This window comes from Oncorhynchus masou, chromosome 13 (assembly GCF_036934945.1).
Source record: "Oncorhynchus masou masou isolate Uvic2021 chromosome 13, UVic_Omas_1.1, whole genome shotgun sequence".
NCBI lineage: Eukaryota > Metazoa > Chordata > Actinopteri > Salmoniformes > Salmonidae > Oncorhynchus > Oncorhynchus masou.
The window spans coordinates 44270011-44290115 of NC_088224.1; the positions used below are offsets into that span (position 1 = coordinate 44270011).

A 20105-nucleotide genomic window follows, 5' to 3' on the forward strand; every position below is an offset into this window, starting at 1 on the left:
AGGCCCTCTTCATCTGGCCGCGGAACGGGAGGCCCTCTTCATCTGGCCGCGGAACGGGAGGCCCTCTTCATCTGGCCGCGGAGCGGAGGCCCTCTTCATCTGGCCGCGGGCAGGAGGCCCTCTTCATCTGGCCGCGGAACGGGAGGCCCTCTTCATCTGGCCGCGGAACGGGAGCCCCTCTTCATCTGGCCGCGGAACGGGAGCCCCTCTTCATCTGGCCGCGGAACGGGAGCCCCTCTTCATCTGGCCGCGGAACGGGAGGCCCTCTTCATCTGGCCACGGAACGGGAGGCCCTTGGTGAAGGACCGGAGAACGTCTGATAAACAGACTCACATGTGATGCCTATCTCCAGACCCTGGCTGTGCTGCTGATCAATGACTGTGGGGGCATCGCTGACACACACACACACACACACACACACACACACACACACACACACACACACACACACACAACGGTACGAACAAATGTAAGCAAACACACATGTGCATATGTACGTATGTGCTAGCACTCTCAATCATAGCAAGGGGAAGAAAGGAGGGAGGGAAGGAGGGAGGAAATGGGGGAGACAAGGGAGAAGAGATGTAAAACTCATCCGATCTGATGTTGTTAATCTGTATGTGAGATGCAAGCAGTTTAATCTAAGGACTGTTACTGTGTGGGGGTTGAGGTAGGAAAGATGAGAGAGAGGGAGGAGAGGGAGGAGAGATGATAGAGAAGGAGGAGAGATGAGAGAGAAGGAGGAGAGGGAGATGAGAGAGAGAGAGGGAGGAGAGGGAGGAGAGATGAGAGAGAGGTAGGAAAGGGAGGAGAGTTGAGAGAGAGGTAGGAGAGATGAGAGAGAAGGAGAGGGAGAAGAGATGAGAGAGAATGAGAGGGAGAAGAGATGAGAGAAGGAGGAGAGGGAGAAGAGATGAGAGAGAAGGAGGAGAGGGAGAAGAGATGAGAGAGAAGGAGAAGAGATGAGAGAGAGGGAGAAAGGATGAGAGAGAAGGAGGAGAGGGAGGAGAGATGAGAGAGAATGAGGAGAGGGAGGATAGATGAGAGAGAAGGAGGAGAGATGAGAGAGGGAAGAGAGGGAGAAGAGATGAGAGAGAAGGAGGAGAGGGAGGAGAGATGAGAGAGAAGGAGGAGAGGGAGGATAGATGAGAGAGAAGGAGGAGAGGGAGGATAGATGAGAGAGAAGGAGGAGAGGGAGGAGAGATGAGAGAGGTAGGAGATGGAGGAGAGATCAGAGAGAGGTAGGAGAGATGAGAGAGGTAGGAGAGGGAGGAGAGATGAGAGAGAGGTAGGAGAGATGAGAGAGGGGTAGGAGAGGGAGAAGAGATGAGAGAGAAGGAGGAGAGGGAGAAGAGATGAGAGAGGGGGAGGAGAGATGAGAGGTGGAGGAGAGGGAGAAGAGATGAGAGAGAAGGAGGAGAGGGAGAAGAGATGAGAGAGAAGGAGGAGAGGGAGAAGAGATGAGAGAGGGGGAGGGGGAGGAGAGATGAGAGAGGGGGAGGGGGAGGAGAGATGAGAGAGGGAGGGAGGAGAGATGAGAGAGAGGGAGGAGAGAGTGGTTCAGGACAGAGAGATGAGAGAGAGGGGGCCAGGACAGAGAGGTGAGAGAAAGGGAGGAGAGAGGGGGTCAGGACAGAGAGATGAGAGAGAGGGAGGAGAGAGTGGGTCAGGACAGAGAGATGAGAGAGAGGGAGGAGAGAGGGGGTCAGGACAGAGAGATGAGAGGGAGGGAGGAGAGAGGGGGTCAGGAAAGAGAGATGAGAGGGAGGGAGGAGAGAGGGGGTCAGGACAGAGAGATGAGAGAGATGGGAGGAGAGAGGGGGTCAGGAAGGAGAGATGAGAGAGAGGGTGGAGAGAGGGGGTCAGGAAGGAGAGATGAGAGAGAGGGAGGAGAAAGAGGATAGATGAGAGAGAAGGATGAGAGGGAGGATAGATGAGAGAGAAGGAGGAGAGGGAGGAGAGATGAGAGAGGTAGGAGAGATGAGAGAGGTAGGAGATGGAGGAGAGATCAGAGAGAGGTAGGAGAGATGAGAGAGGTAGGAGAGAGAGGAGAGATGAGAGAGAGGTAGGAGAGATGAGAGAGAGGTAGGAGAGGGAGAAGAGATGAGAGAGAAGGAGGAGAGGGAGAAGAGATGAGAGAGGGGGAGGAGAGATGAGAGGTGGAGGAGAGGGAGAAGAGATGAGAGAGAAGGAGGAGAGGGAGAAGAGATGAGAGAGAAGGAGGAGAGGGAGAAGAGATGAGAGAGGGGGAGGGGGAGGAGAGATGAGAGAGGGGGAGGGGGAGGAGAGATGAGAGAGGGAGGGAGGAGAGATGGGGTCAGGACAGAGAGATGAGAGGGAGGGAGGAGAGAGGGGGTCAGGAAAGAGAGATGAGAGGGAGGAAGGAGAGAGGGGGTCAGGACAGAGAGATGAGAGAGATGGGAGGAGAGAGGGGGTCAGGAAGGAGAGATGAGAGAGAGGGTGGAGAGAGGGGGTCAGGAATGAGAGATGAGAGAGAGGGAGGAGAGAGGGAGTCAGGACAGAGAGATGAGAGAGAGGGAGGAGAGAGGGAGTCAGGAAGGAGAGATGAGAGAGAGGGAGGAGAGGGAGGATAGATGAGAGAGAAGGAGGAGAGGGAGGATACATGAGAGAGAAGGAGGAGAGGGAGGAGAGATGAGAGAGGTAGGAGAGATGAGAGAGGTAGGAGATGGATGAGAGATCAGAGAGAGGTAGGAGAGATGAGAGAGGTAGGAGAGGGAGGAGAGATGAGAGAGAGGTAGGAGAGATGAGAGAGAGGTAGGAGAGGGAGAAGAGATGAGAGAGAAGGAGGAGAGGGAGAAGAGATGAGAGAGGGGGAGGAGAGATGAGAGGTGGAGGAGAGGGAGAAGAGATGAGAGAGAAGGAGGAGAGGGAGAAGAGATGAGAGAGAAGGAGGAGAGGGAGAAGAGATGAGAGAGGGGGAGGGAGAGGAGAGATGAGAGAGGGGGAGGGGGAGGGGAGATGAGAGAGGGAGGGAGGAGAGATGAGAGAGGGAGGAGAGAGTGGTTCAGGACAGAGAGATGAGAGAGAGGGGGCCAGGACAGAGAGGTGAGAGAAAGGGAGGAGAGAGGGGGTCAGGACAGAGAGATGAGAGAGAGGGAGGAGAGAGTGGGTCAGGACAGAGAGATGAGAGAGAGGGAGGAGAGAGGGGGTCAGGACAGAGAGATGAGAGGGAGGGAGGAGAGAGGGGGTCAGGAAAGAGAGATGAGAGGGAGGGAGGAGAGAGGGGGTCAGGACAGAGAGATGAGAGAGATGGGAGGAGAGAGGGGGACAGGAAGGAGAGATGAGAGAGAGGGTGGAGAGGGGGTCAGGAAGGAGAGATGAGAGAGAGGGAGGAGAGAGGGAGTCAGGTCTGAGAGATGAGAGAGAGGGAGGAGAGAGGGTGTCAGGAAGGAGAGATGAGAGAGAGGGAAGAGAGAGGGGGTCAGGAAGGAGAGATGAGAGAGGGGGGGAGAGGGGGTAAGGAAGGAGAGATGAGAGAGAGGGAGGAGAGAGGGGGTCAGGAAGGAGAGATGAGAGAGAGGGAGGAGAGAGGGGGTCAGGAAGGAGAGATGAGAGAGAGGGAGGAGAGAGGGGGTCAGGAAGGAGAGATGAGAGAGAGGGAGGAGAGAGGGGGTCAGGAAGGAGAGATGAGAGAGAGGGAGGAGAGAGTGGGTCAGGACAGAGAGATGAGAGAGAGTGTTGTTGTGTGTTCTGTCTCCTCTTGCGATGCTGCCTCCTTTCTTCTCTCCTCTTTCCAGATGCTGCACCCCCCCCTTACCTCACGTCAAGTGTAAGGAGAGGGAGAGGAGAGGGCGAAGAGATGAGAGAGAAGGAGGAGAGGGAGAAGAGATGAGAGAGAAGGAGGAGAGGGAGAAGAGATGAGAGAGGGGGAGGGGGAGGAGAGATGAGAGAGGGGGAGGGGGAGGAGAGATGAGAGAGGGAGGGAGGAGAGATGGGGTCAGGACAGAGAGATGAGAGGGAGGGAGGAGAGAGGGGGTCAGGAAAGAGAGATGAGAGGGAGGGAGGAGAGAGGGGGTCAGGAAAGAGAGATGAGAGGGAGGGAGGAGAGAGGGGGTCAGGACAGAGAGATGAGAGAGATGGGAGGAGAGAGGGGGTCAGGAAGGAGAGATGAGAGAGTGGGTGGAGAGAGGGGGTCAGGAAGGAGAGATGAGAGAGAGGGAGGAGAGAGGGAGTCAGGACAGAGAGATGAGAGAGAGGGAGGAGAGAGGGAGTCAGGAAGGAGAGATGAGAGAGAGGGAGGAGAGGGAGGATAGATGAGAGAGAAGGAGGAGAGGGAGGATAGATGAGAGAGAAGGAGGAGAGGGAGGAGAGATGAGAGAGGTAGGAGAGATGAGAGAGGTAGGAGATGGAGGAGAGATCAGAGAGAGGTAGGAGAGATGAGAGAGGTAGGAGAGGGAGGAGAGATGAGAGAGAGGTAGGAGAGATGAGAGAGAGGTAGGAGAGGGAGAAGAGATGAGAGAGAGGAGGAGAGGGAGAAGAGATGAGAGAGGGGGAGGAGAGATGAGAGGTGGAGGAGAGGGAGAAGAGATGAGAGAGAAGGAGGAGAGGGAGAAGAGATGAGAGAGAAGGAGGAGAGGGAGAAGAGATGAGAGAGGGGTAGGGGGAGGAGAGATGAGAGAGGGGTAGGGGGAGGAGAGATGAGAGAGGGAGGGAGGAGAGATGAGAGAGGAGAGAGTGGTTCAGGACAGAGAGATGAGAGAGAGGGGGCCAGGACAGAGATGTGAGAGAAAGGGAGGAGAGAGGGGGTCAGGACAGAGAGATGAGAGAGAGGGAGGAGAGAGTGGGTCAGGACAGAGAGATGAGAGAGAGGGAGGAGAGAGGGGGTCAGGACAGAGAGATGAGAGGGAGGGAGGAGAGAGGGGGTCAGGAAAAGAGATGAGAGGGAGGGTGGAGAGAGGGGGTCAGGAAGGAGAGATGAGAGAGAGGGAGGAGAGAGGGAGTCAGGACAGAGAGATGAGAGAGAGGGAGGAGAGAGGGAGTCAGGAAGGAGAGATGAGAGAGGGAAGAGAGGGGGTCAGGAAGGAGAGATGAGAGAGAGGGAGGAGAGAGGGGGTCAGGAAGGAGAGATGAGAGAGAGGGAGGAGAGAGGGGGTCAGGAAGGAGAGATGAGAGAGAGGGAGGAGAGAGGGGGTCAGGACAGAGAGATGAGAGAGAGGGAGGAGAGAGGGGGTCAGGAAGGAGAGATGAGAGAGAGGGAGGAGAGAGGGGGTCAGGAAGGAGAGATGATAGAGAGGGAGGAGAGAGGGGGTGTGGAAGGAGAGATGAGAGAGAGGGAGGAGAGAGGGGGTCAGGAAGGAGAGATGAGAGAGAGGGTGGAGAGAGGGGGTCAGGAAGGAGAGATGAGAGAGAGGGAGGAGAGAGAGGATAGATGAGAGAGAAGGATGAGAGGGAGGATAGATGAGAGAGAAGGAGGAGAGGGAGGAGAGATGAGAGAGGTAGGAGAGATGAGAGAGGTAGGAGATGGAGGAGAGATCAGAGAGAGTTAGGAGAGATGAGAGAGGTAGGAGAGAGAGGAGAGATGAGAGAGAGGTAGGAGAGATGAGAGAGAGGTAGGAGAGGGAGAAGAGATGAGAGAGAAGGAGGAGAGGGAGAAGAGATGAGAGAGGGGGAGGAGAGATGAGAGGTGGAGGAGAGGGAGAAAAGATGAGAGAGAAGGAGGAGAGGGAGAAGAGATGAGAGAGAAGGAGGAGAGGGAGAAGAGATGAGAGAGGGGGAGGGGGAGGAGAGATGAGAGAGGGTGAGGGGGAGGAGAGATGAGAGAGGGAGGGAGGAGAGATGGGGTCAGGACAGAGAGATGAGAGGGAGGGAGGAGAGAGGGGGTCAGGAAAGAGAGATGAGAGGGAGGAAGGAGAGAGGGGGTCAGGACAGAGAGATGAGAGAGATGGGAGGAGAGAGGGGGTCAGGAAGGAGAGATGAGAGAGAGGGTGGAGAGGGGGTCAGGAATGAGAGATGAGAGAGAGGGAGGAGAGAGGGAGTCAGGACAGAGAGATGAGAGAGAGGGAGGAGAGAGGGAGTCAGGAAGGAGAGATGAGAGAGAGGGAGGAGAGGGAGGATAGATGAGAGAGAAGGAGGAGAGGGAGGATACATGAGAGAGAAGGAGGAGAGGGAGGAGAGATGAGAGAGGTAGGAGAGATGAGAGAGGTAGGAGATGGATGAGAGATCAGAGAGAGGTAGGAGAGATGAGAGAGGTAGGAGAGGGAGGAGAGATGAGAGAGAGGTAGGAGAGATGAGAGAGAGGGAGGAGAGGGAGAAGAGATGAGAGAGAAGGAGGAGAGGGAGAAGAGATGAGAGAGGGGGAGGAGAGATGAGGGGTGGAGGAGAGGGAGAAGAGATGAGAGAGAAGGAGGAGAGGGAGAAGAGATGAGAGAGAAGGAGGAGAGGGAGAAGAGATGAGAGAGGGGGAGGGGGAGGAGAGATGAGAGAGGGGGAGGGGGAGGAGAGATGAGAGAGGGAGGGAGGAGAGATGAGAGAGAGGGAGGAGAGAGTGGTTCAGGACAGAGAGATGAGAGAGAGGGGGCCAGGACAGAGAGATGAGAGAGAGGGAGGAGAGAGTGGGTCAGGACAGAGAGATGAGAGAGAGGGAGGAGAGAGGGGGTCAGGACAGAGAGATGAGAGGGAGGGAGGAGAGGGGGTCAGGAAAGAGAGATGAGAGGGAGGGAGGAGAGAGGGGTCAGGACAGAGAGATGAGAGAGATGGGAGGAGAGAGGGGTCAGGAAGGAGAGATGAGAGAGAGGGTGGAGAGAGGGGGTCAGGAAGGAGAGATGAGAGAGAGGGAGGAGAGAGGGAGTCAGGACAGAGAGATGAGAGAGAGGGAGGAGAGAGGGAGTCAGGAAGGAGAGATGAGAGAGAGGGTGGAGAGAGGGGGTCAGGAATGAGAGATGAGAGAGAGGGAGGAGAGAGGGAGTCAGGACAGAGAGATGAGAGAGAGGGAGGAGAGAGGGAGTCAGGACAGAGAGATGAGAGAGAGGGAGGAGAGAGGGAGTCAGGAAGGAGAGATGAGAGAGAGGGAAGAGAGAGGGGGTCAGGAAGGAGAGATGAGAGAGAGGGAGGAGAGAGGGGGTAAGGAAGGAGAGATGAGAGAGAGGGAGGAGAGAGGGGGTCAGGAAGGAGAGATGAGAGAGGGAGGAGAGAGGGGGTCAGGAAGGAGAGATGAGAGAGAGGGAGGAGAGAGGGGGTCAGGAAGGAGAGATGAGAGAGAGGGAGGAGAGAGGGGGTCAGGACAGAGAGATGAGAGAGAGGGAGGAGAGAGGGGGTCAGGAAGGAGAGATGAGAGAGAGAGAGGAGAGAGTGGGTCAGGACAGAGAGATGAGAGAGAGTGTTGTTGTGTGTTCTGTCTCCTCTTGCGATGCTGCCTCCTTTCTTCTCTCCTCTTTCCAGATGCTGCACCCCCCCCCCCCTTACCTCACGTCAAGTGTAAGGAGAGGGAGAGGAGAGGGCGAAGAGATGAGAGAGAAGGAGGAGAGGGAGAAGAGATGAGAGAGAAGGAGGAGAGGGAGAAGAGATGAGAGAGGGGGAGGGGGAGGAGAGATGAGAGAGGGGGAGGGGGAGGAGAGATGAGAGAGGGAGGGAGGAGAGATGGGGTCAGGACAGAGAGATGAGAGGGAGGGAGGAGAGAGGGGGTCAGGAAAGAGAGATGAGAGGGAGGGAGGAGAGAGGGGGTCAGGAAAGAGAGATGAGAGGGAGGGAGGAGAGAGGGGGTCAGGACAGAGAGATGAGAGAGATGGGAGGAGAGAGGGGGTCAGGAAGGAGAGATGAGAGAGAGGGTGGAGAGAGGGGATCAGGAATGAGAGATGAGAGAGAGGGAGGAGAGAGGGAGTCAGGACAGAGAGATGAGAGAGGGAGGAGAGAGGGAGTCAGGAAGGAGAGATGAGAGAGAGGGAGGAGAGAGGGAGGATAGATGAGAGAGAAGGAGGAGAGGGAGGATAGATGAGAGAGAAGGAGGAGAGGGAGGAGAGATGAGAGAGGTAGGAGAGATGAGAGGTAGGAGATGGAGGAGAGATCAGAGAGAGGTAGGAGAGATGAGAGAGGTGGGAGAGGGAGGAGAGATGAGAGAGAGGTAGGAGAGATGAGAGAGAGGTAGGAGAGGGAGAAGAGATGAGAGAGAGGAGGAGAGGGAGAAGAGATGAGAGAGGGGAGGAGAGATGAGAGGTGGAGGAGAGGGAGAAGAGATGAGAGAGAAGGAGGAGAGGGAGAAGAGATGAGAGAGAAGGAGGAGAGGGAGAAGAGATGAGAGAGGGGGAGGGGAGGAGAGATGAGAGAGGGGAGGGGGAGGAGAGATGAGAGAGGGAGGGAGGAGAGATGGGGTCAGGACAGAGAGATGAGAGGGAGGGAGGAGAGAGGGGGTCAGGAAAGAGAGATGAGAGAGGGAGGAGAGAGGGGGTCAGGACAGAGAGATGAGAGAGAGGGAGGAGAGAGTGGGTCAGGACAGAGAGATGAGAGAGAGGGAGGAGAGAGGGGGTCAGGACAGAGAGATGAGAGGGAGGGAGGAGAGAGGGGGTCAGGAAAGAGAGATGAGAGGGAGGGAGGAGAGAGGGGGTCAGGAAAAGAGATGAGAGGGAGGGAGGAGAGAGGGGGTCAGGACAGAGAGATGAGAGAGATGGGAGGAGAGAGGGGGTCAGGAAGGAGAGATGAGAGAGGGTGGAGAGAGGGGGTCAGGAAGGAGAGATGAGAGAGAGGGAGGAGAGAGGGAGTCAGGACAGAGAGATGAGAGAGAGGGAGGAGAGAGGGAGTCAGGAAGGAGAGATGAGAGAGAGGGAAGAGAGAGGGGGTCAGGAAGGAGAGATGAGAGAGAGGGAGGAGAGAGGGGGTCAGGAAGGAGAGATGAGAGAGAGGGAGGAGAGAGGGGGTCAAGAAGGAGAGATGAGAGAGAGGGAGGAGAGAGGGGGTCAGGACAGAGAGATGAGAGAGAGGGAGGAGAGAGGGGGTCAGGAAGGAGAGATGAGAGAGGGAGGAGAGAGGGGGTCAGGAAGGAGAGATGATAGAGAGGGAGGAGAGAGGAGGTCAGGAAGGAGAGATGAGAGAGAGGGAGGAGAGAGGGGGTCAGGACAGAGAGATGAGAGAGAGGGAGGAGAGAGGGGGTCAGGAAGGAGAGATGAGAGAGAGGGAGGAGAGAGTGGGTCAGGACAGAGAGATGAGAGAGAGTGTTGTTGTGTGTTCTGTCTCCTCTTGCGATGCTGCCTCCTTTCTTCTCTCCTCTTTCCAGATGCTGCACCCCCCCCCCCCTTACCTCACGTCAAGTGTAATCAGCTGACCCTGTCAGTGTGTGAGGCTCTGTAGCAACGGGCTGTTAGGGTAAACAGGCCTCACCGGGCTCTGTGTTTGGGCTGCTGAGTCTGTGATGGACGTTCACACACAAACATATGCTTGCAAAGCACACACAAACTTCACACACACACAACCTACAAGCCGACAGACTGAGAGCATGTTACGTGAAGGACACACAGCCAGGCCCATCTCAATAGAGAGACGATATATCTTCCTTTCCTCTCTACCGTGCAGCTTCAGCACAACTGTCAGCCCCTGCAAGTTCACATTATCCGTAGGGGTGTAGACCCGCATGAACCCCCCGACTGCCCTTCCCCTTGTAGGCTGTAACTGCTGAATATGTTATGGATCCAATTTATAGGCCTGAACCACTATGAACCATGAGAGGAACACTAATATGTTTGGTAGCCTTGACAGCAGACTCATACAACCTTCAAACGCAATTTACATGTCAACTCTTATTCTGAAGGTTTGGATCGATACTTAAAGTGCTTTTTTCCACTACCAGCGCCACCCTTAAACATGGGAGACAGCCTGTCGTGGTGTACATGGACCCACATGTTTCGGAATCCTAAAAGACCTTTGGGAGGGGACCTAAACGACCGATTTTTAAGACTGCCATTACCTCAGAGGTTAAATGCCCACTTTCTTAACCAAACGTCATTCCAGTGCCATGAGTAGGTGGTATGTAATGGAGGGTTAATGGTAACTGCCGGATGGCTGTACCTATGGAACCAAAATGGAGGCTGTAATGAGCTAGTGGCTTACCTCGCCTTCCCTGTGCCATGGCCGCCCGTTCTGTGGGTACTTGCTCTGGCTCTGGCGTTTCTTCTGCCCTCCATCAGCGAATTTGCACAGTAAAGGCTCATTGGGGGCTGCAGAGAGAGAGAAAGAGAGAGAGACAGAGAGAGAGAGAGAGAGAGACAAAGAGAGAGAGCAAGAGAGAGACAGAGAGAGGGAGACAGAGAGGGAGACAGAGAGAAGGAGACAGAGAGAGAGACAGAGAGAGAGACAGAGCGAGAGACAGAGACAGAGAGACAGAGAGAGAGACAGAGAGGGAGAGAGAGAGACAGAGAGAGAGACAGAGAGCCAGAGGGGGAGAGAGACAGACAGAGAGAGAGACAGAGAGCCAGAGAGAGGGAGACAGAGAGAGAGAGACAGAGAGAGAGAGACACAGAGAGAGAGAGACAGAGAGAGACACAGAGAGAGACAGTGAGAGACACAGAGAGAGACAGAGAGGGAGAGAGAGGGAGAGAGAGAGGAAGACAGAGAGAGAGAGAGCGACAGAGATAGAGAGAGAGCGCGAGACAGAGAGAGACACAGAGAGAGAGAGAGACAGAGAGAGACATAGAGAGAGAGAAAGAGAGAGAGAGAGGGAGACAGAGAGAGACAGAGAGAGAGACACAGAGAGAGAGAGAGCGAGAGAGAGAGAGCCAGAGAGAGAGCGAGAGAGAGAGAGAGAGAGGGAGAGAGACAGAGAGAGAGAGAGACAGAGAGAGAGAGAGAGAGAGAGAGTGCCAGAGAGAGAGAGAGACAGAGAGAGAGACAGAGGGAGACAGAGAGACAGAGAGAGAGAGAGAGAGAGTGCCAGAGAGAGAGAGAGAGACAGAGAGAGAGACAGAGGGAGACAGAGAGAGAGAGAGATCACTGTGGTCACTGCATAACAGGGGAGGTAGAGACAGAGATGCACTTTCTCCTTTACTGTGATAAATATTCCTCACAAAGAGATTCATTATTCACAGAAATTACTAAACATATTCCAAATTTTTACAAATTGAACCCAGAGGAAAAACTAAGAATACTCATGGGCGAAGGAGCAATGGCTCCTCTTGCAGCCAAATATGTATTTTCCTGCCATAGCCTGAGGGACACTGAATAATAACATCTGCATAGTAAGCAGTAACTTAATTGTTATTGCTATTATTGTTATTACTGTAATTATTATTATTTTTGTATTTAATTTTGTATTATTATTTACTACACTTTTATATTTTATATTTGCTATCATTTAGAATTTTGTTACAATGTATATTGTATACATTGTTGCTTTGGCAATATTGACACAATGTTTTTCATGCCAATAAAGCAGTTTGAATTTGAATTTGAGAGAGAGAGAGAGAGAGACACAGAGAGAGAGCGAGAGAGAGAGAGAGAGCGAGACAGAGAGCGAGAGCGAGACAGATAGAGAGAGAGAGCGGGACAGATAGAGAGAGAGAGACAGACAGACAGTGAGAGAAAGAGAGAGAGTGAGAGAAAGAGAGAGAGAGTGAGAAAGAGAGAGAGAGAGAAAGAGAGAGAGAGAGAGAGAGAGAGAGAGAGAGGGGTTAGTGAAAACAGAAACCAACATCAGGAAGACTGAAACAGTAACCCTTCTGAAGAACCTGAGCCCTTTTGAAGTGTCCCTCCCCCTCCCTCCCTCCCTCCCTCCCTCCCTCCCTCCCTCCCTCCCTCCCTCCCTCCCTCCCTCCCTCCCTCCCTCCCTCCCTCCCTCCCTCCCTCCCTCCCTCCCTCCCTCCGAGTGCCTTGTGAAACTCCCAGACACTTAGTCTTGGCAAGGCCCTTCCTTCCCCCAGCCTCAGCCCCACTGGCAGCCCTTGAAAGAGCATAGCTGGGTATTGTTGAAATAATAACCAGAGTAATCGCTCTCATAAATTGCGTAGATACGGTATTGTTTCAGTGCTCTGTCAGCCAAAGCGCATTTCTGCGAGGCATTCCCGTTCCCTCCTATACAATCCTGGTTATTTCCTTAGAACAGCTTTTCTGCCCATTCCTACTTTTCATCTTTATGCTTTTTTCCCTCCACTCTGCAACCGGTAAGGCTTCTCATCGGGCTCCAGTCCAGTGTTCGGATGAGAATGTGAGTTGTTCTCTGAATGACCACAGGGGGGAGTCTATCCACGTGCTGATGCTAGCAGCTACATTATATGCAGTGAGAGAAACATTGCAAGTCACTTAGGGAGAAATGTCACACTCACACCGATGGGGGAAACATAGCCATTCATCACGTCTGTTATTTAATATCAGATCCCATACAGTCACCCAGGAAGTAGCCTCAAAACATCAATGGACTATCCGCACACACAAGAGGCAGCGGCCAGGATTGGCTAATTGCAGCTTATCAATTGACATTTCATGGGATCTCAACTCCTGGACATAGTCCCATATATAGATAATGTAGATAATCCCAGCAGCACCAAGACATAATTGCCATAACAAGTTGGGTTTTCTGCGTGAGAAGTAGTTGTCAGAAGAACTCTCTGAAGGCCATGTTCTCCCACTAAGAGCAGGTAAGTTTCAAACCAGATGCAAAGTCAGAGGAAAGACAGAGCCACCGAGGGCTGGAATGAAAGAAAAACAAAGAAGAAAAAGCCCTTAGCGAGCGGTGGTGGTGGTGGTGGTGGGGGGGGGGGGGGGGGGTCTTTACTGTGTCCGTCCCCTTTTTGTTTTTCTTGTGCGTGCCAGCGAGATTGGTATCTCTGTGTAGAAGGGAACTGTAGAGATGAGAGACAGACAGAGAGAGAGAGAGAGAGAGAGAGAGAGAGAGAGAGAGGGGGAGACAGAGAGAGAGAGACAGAGAGAGAGAGAGAGCTAGAGTAAGCTAGCTGAAGGATCAAACGAAGGGGCTGCGCTGTGGGTCGACGTGAGCCAGCCTTGTCCAAACACCGTTCCCCTGCACCTGCGCCTGCAGCTGCCGCTCCGAGCCCAGCGGACGGGTGACCTGTCATCGCATTCGCATTAGAGGCGTTCTGACGTTGCCGACGCAGGTGTTGTCTGTGGCGTGAGGTGCTGGACGCGACCTTTCAGCTCCCACTCCCCAATTTGACACAGACAGGAGCCTTATCGACGCTTTCATCTCAATTCTCCAGATATTTGGGCCTCAACAACAATTCCCTGTACACTGGGGGGAAAAAATCAGTTCACTGAGGACAAAGCCAACCACACCACGGGAAAGCCAACCACACCACGGGAAAGCTAACCACACCACGGGAAAGCCAACCACACCACGGGAAAGCTAACCACACCATGGGAAAGCCAACCACACCACGGGAAAGCTAACCACACCATGGGAAAGCCAACCACACCACGGGAAAGCTAACCACACCACGGGAAAGCCAACCACACCACGGGAAAGAGAGCAATTATGGTGTCCAGATTAGGACAGCCTCACACAGGACCCAAACTGGCTGTGCGCGTGCACCATCGTGCATACATTAATGTTGTCCCCCCACACCAAACGTGATCACGACACGCAGGTTCAAATATCAAAACAAACTCTGCACCAATTATATTAATTTGGGGACAGGTCGAAAAGCATTAAACATGTATGGCATTTTAGCTAGTTAGCTTGCACTTGCTAGCTAACGTTAATTTGTCCTATTTAGCTAACGTTAGCTTGCTGTTGCTAGCTAATTTGTCCTGGGATATAAACATTAAGTTGTTATTTTACCTGAAATGCACAAGGTCCTCTACTCTGCCAATGAATCCACACATAAAACGGCCAACCGAATCGTTTCTAGTCATCTCTCCTCCTTGCCGGCTTTTTCATCTTTGAATTTATATGGTGATCGCATCTAAACTTTCATTGTATTACCACGACGACCTGCAACAAAGTTCCTCTTTCAATCACCCACGTGGGTTTAACCAATGAGGAGATGTCATGTGGGTACCTGCTTCTATAAACCAATGAGGAGATGGGAGAGGCAGGACTTGCAACGCGATCTGCGTCACAAATAGGAATGACTTCTATTTTAGCCCTTGGCAACGCAGACGCTCGTTGGCGCTCGCGAGCAGTGTGGGTGCAATAATTGATTTCTACATTTAATTTGTGACGCACACGACGTGTCCGGTCTGGTCAGCATGTCAAGTTGAGACTGACAATTCTTGATGAGACGGCGGATGTCCTAATATGAACACCCTATTCAACAGTGGATCATTGCAGGGGACGTTTCCCATGTGTTTGATGCCTTTTGTTCCATTCTGTCCATTACAATGAGCCGTCCTCCCTCCACCAGCTTCCTCACTGTGACCTTGGTCAAGTGATGATGCAGGAGATTAACACACAGAGACATCATTTGTTTGCCTCTTACAGGAAGTGAGTGAAAAGCAGACGAGGCAAAGATGCAAATGAATGGGGGACTCTGGGAACAAACTCTTCAGACTTCAACCCACAGGGGTGGCGATGTTGATGGGAAAAACAAGAAAACCTTCTGAAAGCTCTCTCTGCCTGTCTTCTCAGGGAGGTAATTAGCGGTCTGGCTAATTTAGTGGATCTGACATGCAGCAACACTGACGTCCCATGAGCAGGCCTCCAGCTCCCACAACACAAACGGCCAATTTGGTGAAATTTAGAGCCCAAAATCTCCAGCCTCTCCTGGCCTTCCTTCCCCAGCCTCCCCCTGCTGCCACCATGCTGAAAGTGAAACAGAGGAATGCATAATGACCCAGCTATAGTACTTTGCCCATATTGTGGCTTTACTGCCTTATGGCTACGACTTCCACATTGGCCGCCACCTCAGTCAATCTGTGCAATTCTGAGAGAAAAACGGTTTCCCACATCTACCAATTTAGCACTATTTAATGACGAAGACATTTGGGAAAGAGGAAAAGTACTTTTTGTCCAAGGTCAACAATGGACACGAACAAGGTACTCTGCGAGAACTCTTAATTATTCTTTCGGTGCGTTGCCATGGTAATGGGTCAACACATTTGTGAGGGTTGAGGAACACACACTCTCTCTCTCTCACACACACACACACACACACACACACACACACACACACTAGGATGCCATTACGGCAAACAGCATGAGCTGTAATGGTGGAAAAATGTCACCTGGAGTCAAGTGGCTGGATTAGATGACCTCACTAGCTTGGAGGAGCACATGGTCCCACAATGGCCTCTCTCTGCTTTGTTTACATCAGACACCCTCATTTCCTAGTCCTTAATATGTGTGTCTGTACTCAATTCATCTTTGAACTCGAACCCCACAGCATGACCAAAAACCTTCAGCCCTCCATATCACAATGTATGTCCAATGTGCAGAACATCTGTCAACACTGTTACAATGAAAGCTTAAGCTACTTGTTAGTTCATTACAAAGTATAACATTTTACACTTCAGAAATACTTTCACTACTTAAAAAAAAAAATGGATCAGCATCTTTAAACTAAAAACAACAGTCTTGTTGGCTTTAAAATAACAACTTGTGAATGTCAATTCAGTATGCTGCGAGTCCGTCCTCTGTTCTCCCTGTTATTCCTCAGGAGCATGTTGAACTGTACATCTGGCAGAATCAATGCAGGAATGCCCAGAACTGTGTCAGGGCGGGTGCCCATTGAAATCAAGCAGCTTTTAACCATCAAGCTAGTTACAAAAGAGGCCTCTCTCAAGGCAAATGCAGAGCGAGGAGGAGGCTTTGAGTCAAACCAGCATCGCTTTGTACTGTGCGGGCAAAGCACTGTCAATGATAAATGGATAGAGGCCTATTCATTTCTCTCTACAACAGCATGCACAGTACGCAGAAGACGATTCATCAAAAGGCAACATCTCTGCAGTGCAAGATCTCCCCCGACAACCGTCATGACTTGATCTTCTGTACTTTTGTAACATGATGAGTATGTCTAACTCAGTTCTGATTACTGCCTTCACTATTAGTGCTTATTCTTTATACAAGAAAGACAAGTCCTCAATATAACTTCAGAATGAGGCTTTTTTTTCCTAACGGATTTGGCTTCATCCTGCTTCCTCCCTGCTGGGAAGGATTTATAATACATTTAAAGGGCCTAATTAGGATCACAATGGCAGACCTGTTAACTTTGGGGAGAGAGTTGACTGACTGGCTATCATTTTGTTTCGAGAGAAAAAAGAAGAGACCGAAACAGAAAAACAAAGACAAGTGGAAAAGCAGACAGAGAGAGACGCAAAGATGTCCGTCTGAGCAATACGTCCACAACGAGGAAGAAAACCCCTACTATCTGGACACAAAGAGACAATCTGGTTGAGTTGTGGGGGTGTGGAGGGGAGCAGTGGAGCGATAAATGAGCGACAAGACGATATCTCTCATATGCAGAGGTTAACATAAGCTCCCACCACCCAAATCCCCCTTTTCACCACACCCGTGGGCTAGACGCAGACGGCTCACCAGCCCTGCGGAAGAAGCGGCCGGCCCCTCTCGAAGGGTTCCGATTTGACGGCTCTACGTCAATAGCCCTCACAACAACTGCCAGCCAGCGTCATGGCGTCCTTGAGGATGGAAACCGAAGACTGCCTGTCGGCCTTTTCGGCTGACAGCAGCGACGGGAGGGGCTCAGCGCTCCACTCAATGTCCTGATAAGCAGATGCAGCTACAGAGAGAGAGAGAGAGAGAGAGAGAGAGAGAGAGTGAGTTCCATAATGTAAATGGGTAGGATGACGAGGATGTCAGTCAACTCCTCTCTCTCTCTCTCTCTCTCTCTCTCTCTCTCACCCTCTTACGAGTCAATATGGAGTCAATGTATGGGTATTGATCGACCCAGTGTTTCCCATTGAGGGCTCATGCAGCAAGCCGCCCTGGTCTGAGATGTTATTATGGATTACGGGAAAGGACCCCCTCAATGCAAAGAGGTGATAGGTAGGTAGGGGCTGATCAATGAGCTGTTGCACACTTAACAAGAGGAATGTAGCCCCCCCCCCCCCCATGTCTGACGAGCAGACGGACTGATTTCAAGGCAGATAGAGAGAAATAAAACAGAGCTGATGGATGTATGCTGCATCATAGCTCCCAGGTCGCAGATCTGTCGGGTTATTGTACATGATATATCAGTAATGGATGATGGTGACCACCTTTAGAGATATGAGAGGACTGGACACTGACAAAGACCACCGTCGGACTGCATAAATGGATGCACTCAGACAAAGGCTGTGCGTGTGTGAAGACCAAGTGTAGCGAAGCTTACTAGCTTAGCATGGCGTTAAGACACAGTAGTACATCGGTGAGTACAGAGTGTAGCCATGCTGTGAATAAGACTGTGTGGGTGTGTTAGTTTAGTCAGGCAGCTGCAGAGATGGATGGATGGGAGTTTTTTTTCAGTCCTCAAAAGTAGAAAGCGCCCAGCTGCTTGTCTGTTGACAAGGATGTCACACAAGCACATCTTAAATGGTTATACTACCTCACATTCAATAGCACACTAAAACTGAGCTGGTCATTGAAACTGCTGCATTGGCACAATCGGTAGGGTCACACACCCAGCACTTCAGAGGTGCACAGACCATACCTGCTATGCCGACCTACAAAGTATAGTAAAGACTAGCATGAGTGGATTCCAAGAAGAAGAAAAATCCTATTAGAATCCAAAAGAAAATCCGAACAGATCTAAGGACCTATAGGATAGAATCTGGTGAATCTGTGTCACACAAAGTTATTGTGCCAACTGCAACAACAATAGCTGTGAAACAGTTGAATACAATCTTCCTCAGTGAATTTCATAAAAATTAAAATAGTGAAACATTAAAAAGTTATCATTTTTAGATAAAACTATACTAAATATATTCACGACACCAAATAATTGATTAAAACACACTGTTTTTGTAATGAAGGCCTACAGTAGCCTCAACAGCACTCTGCAGGGTAGCACCGTGGTGTAGCTGGAGAACAGCTAGCTTCCATTCTCCTCTGGGTACTTCAATACAAAACCTAGGAGGCTCATGGGTCTCACCCCCTTCCATAGACTTACACAGTAACTATGACTTCTTACGGAGGATGTCCTTCAACGTATCAGACCTCTTGCAGCAGGAACTGACCATGTTGTCCACCCAATCAAAGGATCAGAGAATGAAACTAGTACTGAAAGCATAGGCTACAGCTAGCTAGCACTGCAGTGCATAAAATGTGGTGAGTAGATGACTCAAGGAGAGAGAAAAACAATTATTCAACAGTTTTGAAGAAATGTCTTTATTTAAAAATGAAGGAGAGGCAAGAGGGGGAGAGAGAGAGAGAGAGAGAACTAGCTATATTTCGTAGCATTTTTTTCTATTTCTTTCACTTTCACTTAGCTAGCGATTGCAGTTTGCTAGCTTAGCCTACTCAAACACCCAGCTCAAACAGAGAGAGACGCTATGTTAGCTAGCTGGCTATGTCTATCCAACACTGGAACTCTTCCACGTCAAGGAAAGCGTTTGCTTTTATTTATTTATCGCCACCAAGGCCCACAAGTATTAAACCGGGGCCCACAACTGCTAAACTGCTTGCTTGACTGTACCCTGTGTTGCATGATTTTAGCGGGTTTATTAACGCGTTCTAGTAGGTATGTTGATTATGACGTTACTAATGTAGTTAGCTAATATGTTGACAACGGTGTAGGCTGTGTGTGGCAGTTGGCTTGGAAAGGGTTTTTCGCCTGGTCAGAGACAGCTGATGTGTTGTAGACTGAAGTCCACAAGGGAAGGGAAGAGGTGAGAGCTTGTAGATGCGAGAAGGAATTATACAATGAGCAAAATGTTCATGTTGTTTGTATGTGGCTGCTATGAAGGTGAACTATGTTTGCGCGTGATCAGGGTATTCATTCTGCCGAAAAACATTTCTGAAACTGAAGAAGAAAACGGAATGAAAGGGGATAAACATACTTGAATTTGTCCAACAGAAACTCTCGTTTGCAACTACTGATTACACCCTAGATCAGCTAGACGCAGGCAAGAGTGTGCAAGGCAGTGTTGAGTGTGTCACTGTCTGTCACCTTGTGCGTGTTCGTAAATTCACTCTGGAGTGCCAGAGTGCGCTCAGAGTGTGCTCTGTGCGCTCATAAATTCATAGTGTTGTCAGATTGTCTGTTCATAAATCAGAGTGTTTCCCTCTCGGAGCGCTCAGAGTGGACACTGGACTCTCTGGCCGAGGACTAGGGTGGTTGATCCAAGTGTTCTGACCTCACAACGGTAGTCAAGCACCCACGCTAACTGGCTAACGTTGGCTAGCTTGCTAGATACTTCCAGACACAAATGAGAGAACATTTAAGCTTAATTAATTAATTAAGGTTAATCTGTTTTCATGTTATCTAGAACGTTGGTGACTAACTGTGCTGCTGGCAACAATTTTATATATTTTTTTTGCCAATGTTTACTGACACTGTCATATCCAACAGCTGTTCATTAATTGATCAGTTATTCTGCGCTCTGCACACAGGCGAGAGTGCTGTGAAATCGGAGTAGATAGCCAGAGTGAATTTATGGACGCATCCCTTGATTACTCTAATTTGTCTCTCGACCTTTGCAAGCTACGTTGTAAACTGTCATTCATAGCTGGGTTGTAGCGACCTCATGATGGAAATAGGGACAATTCGAGTATCATGTAGTAGCCTAAACCTATCACTGTTACATTGAGCTGGGTGAAGGGAATACGAATGACAGTCATCCAATATGCTGCAATAGAAATAAGGCCACGCTCACCAAAAAAAAATACCGTCTTCCCTCATCTTAAACGTCAGCGTTCGCCACTGCTGTGAAACCTACGGAGATTGTCCACAAGATTGTATACATTTGTGCCAAAAAGGTGTGCTAAGTGGCATTCCAGCCAAACAACATAGAGCTAGATGAACAATTTGATTTAATCAATGATCTACACACAATACCCCATAATGACAAAGTGAAAACAAGATTTTAGAACATTTTGTACATTTTTTTGGGTAAATGAAATACAGAAATATCTCATTTACATAAGTGTTCACACACCTGAGTCAATACTTTGTAGAAGCACATTTGGCAGCGACTACAGCTGTGAGTCTTTCTGGATAAGTATTTAAGAGCTTTCCACACTTGGATTGTGTAACATTTAACCATTATTATTTCACAAA

At 50.7% G+C, this 20105-nt stretch overlaps 1 protein-coding gene across 3 annotated transcripts in view; it reads right to left on the minus strand.

Annotated features, from left to right (window-relative positions):
- The window catches only part of LOC135552400 (RNA-binding motif, single-stranded-interacting protein 3-like), a 250210-nt gene that overhangs the window by 44428 nt on the left and 185677 nt on the right, over positions 1-20105 (minus strand). For all 3 annotated transcript variants that reach the window (XM_064983986.1, XM_064983984.1, XM_064983985.1), the window contains one exon: positions 10054-10160. In XM_064983986.1, the coding sequence (XP_064840058.1) occupies positions 10054-10160 (107 nt within the window). The remainder of the gene's footprint in view (positions 1-10053; positions 10161-20105) is intronic.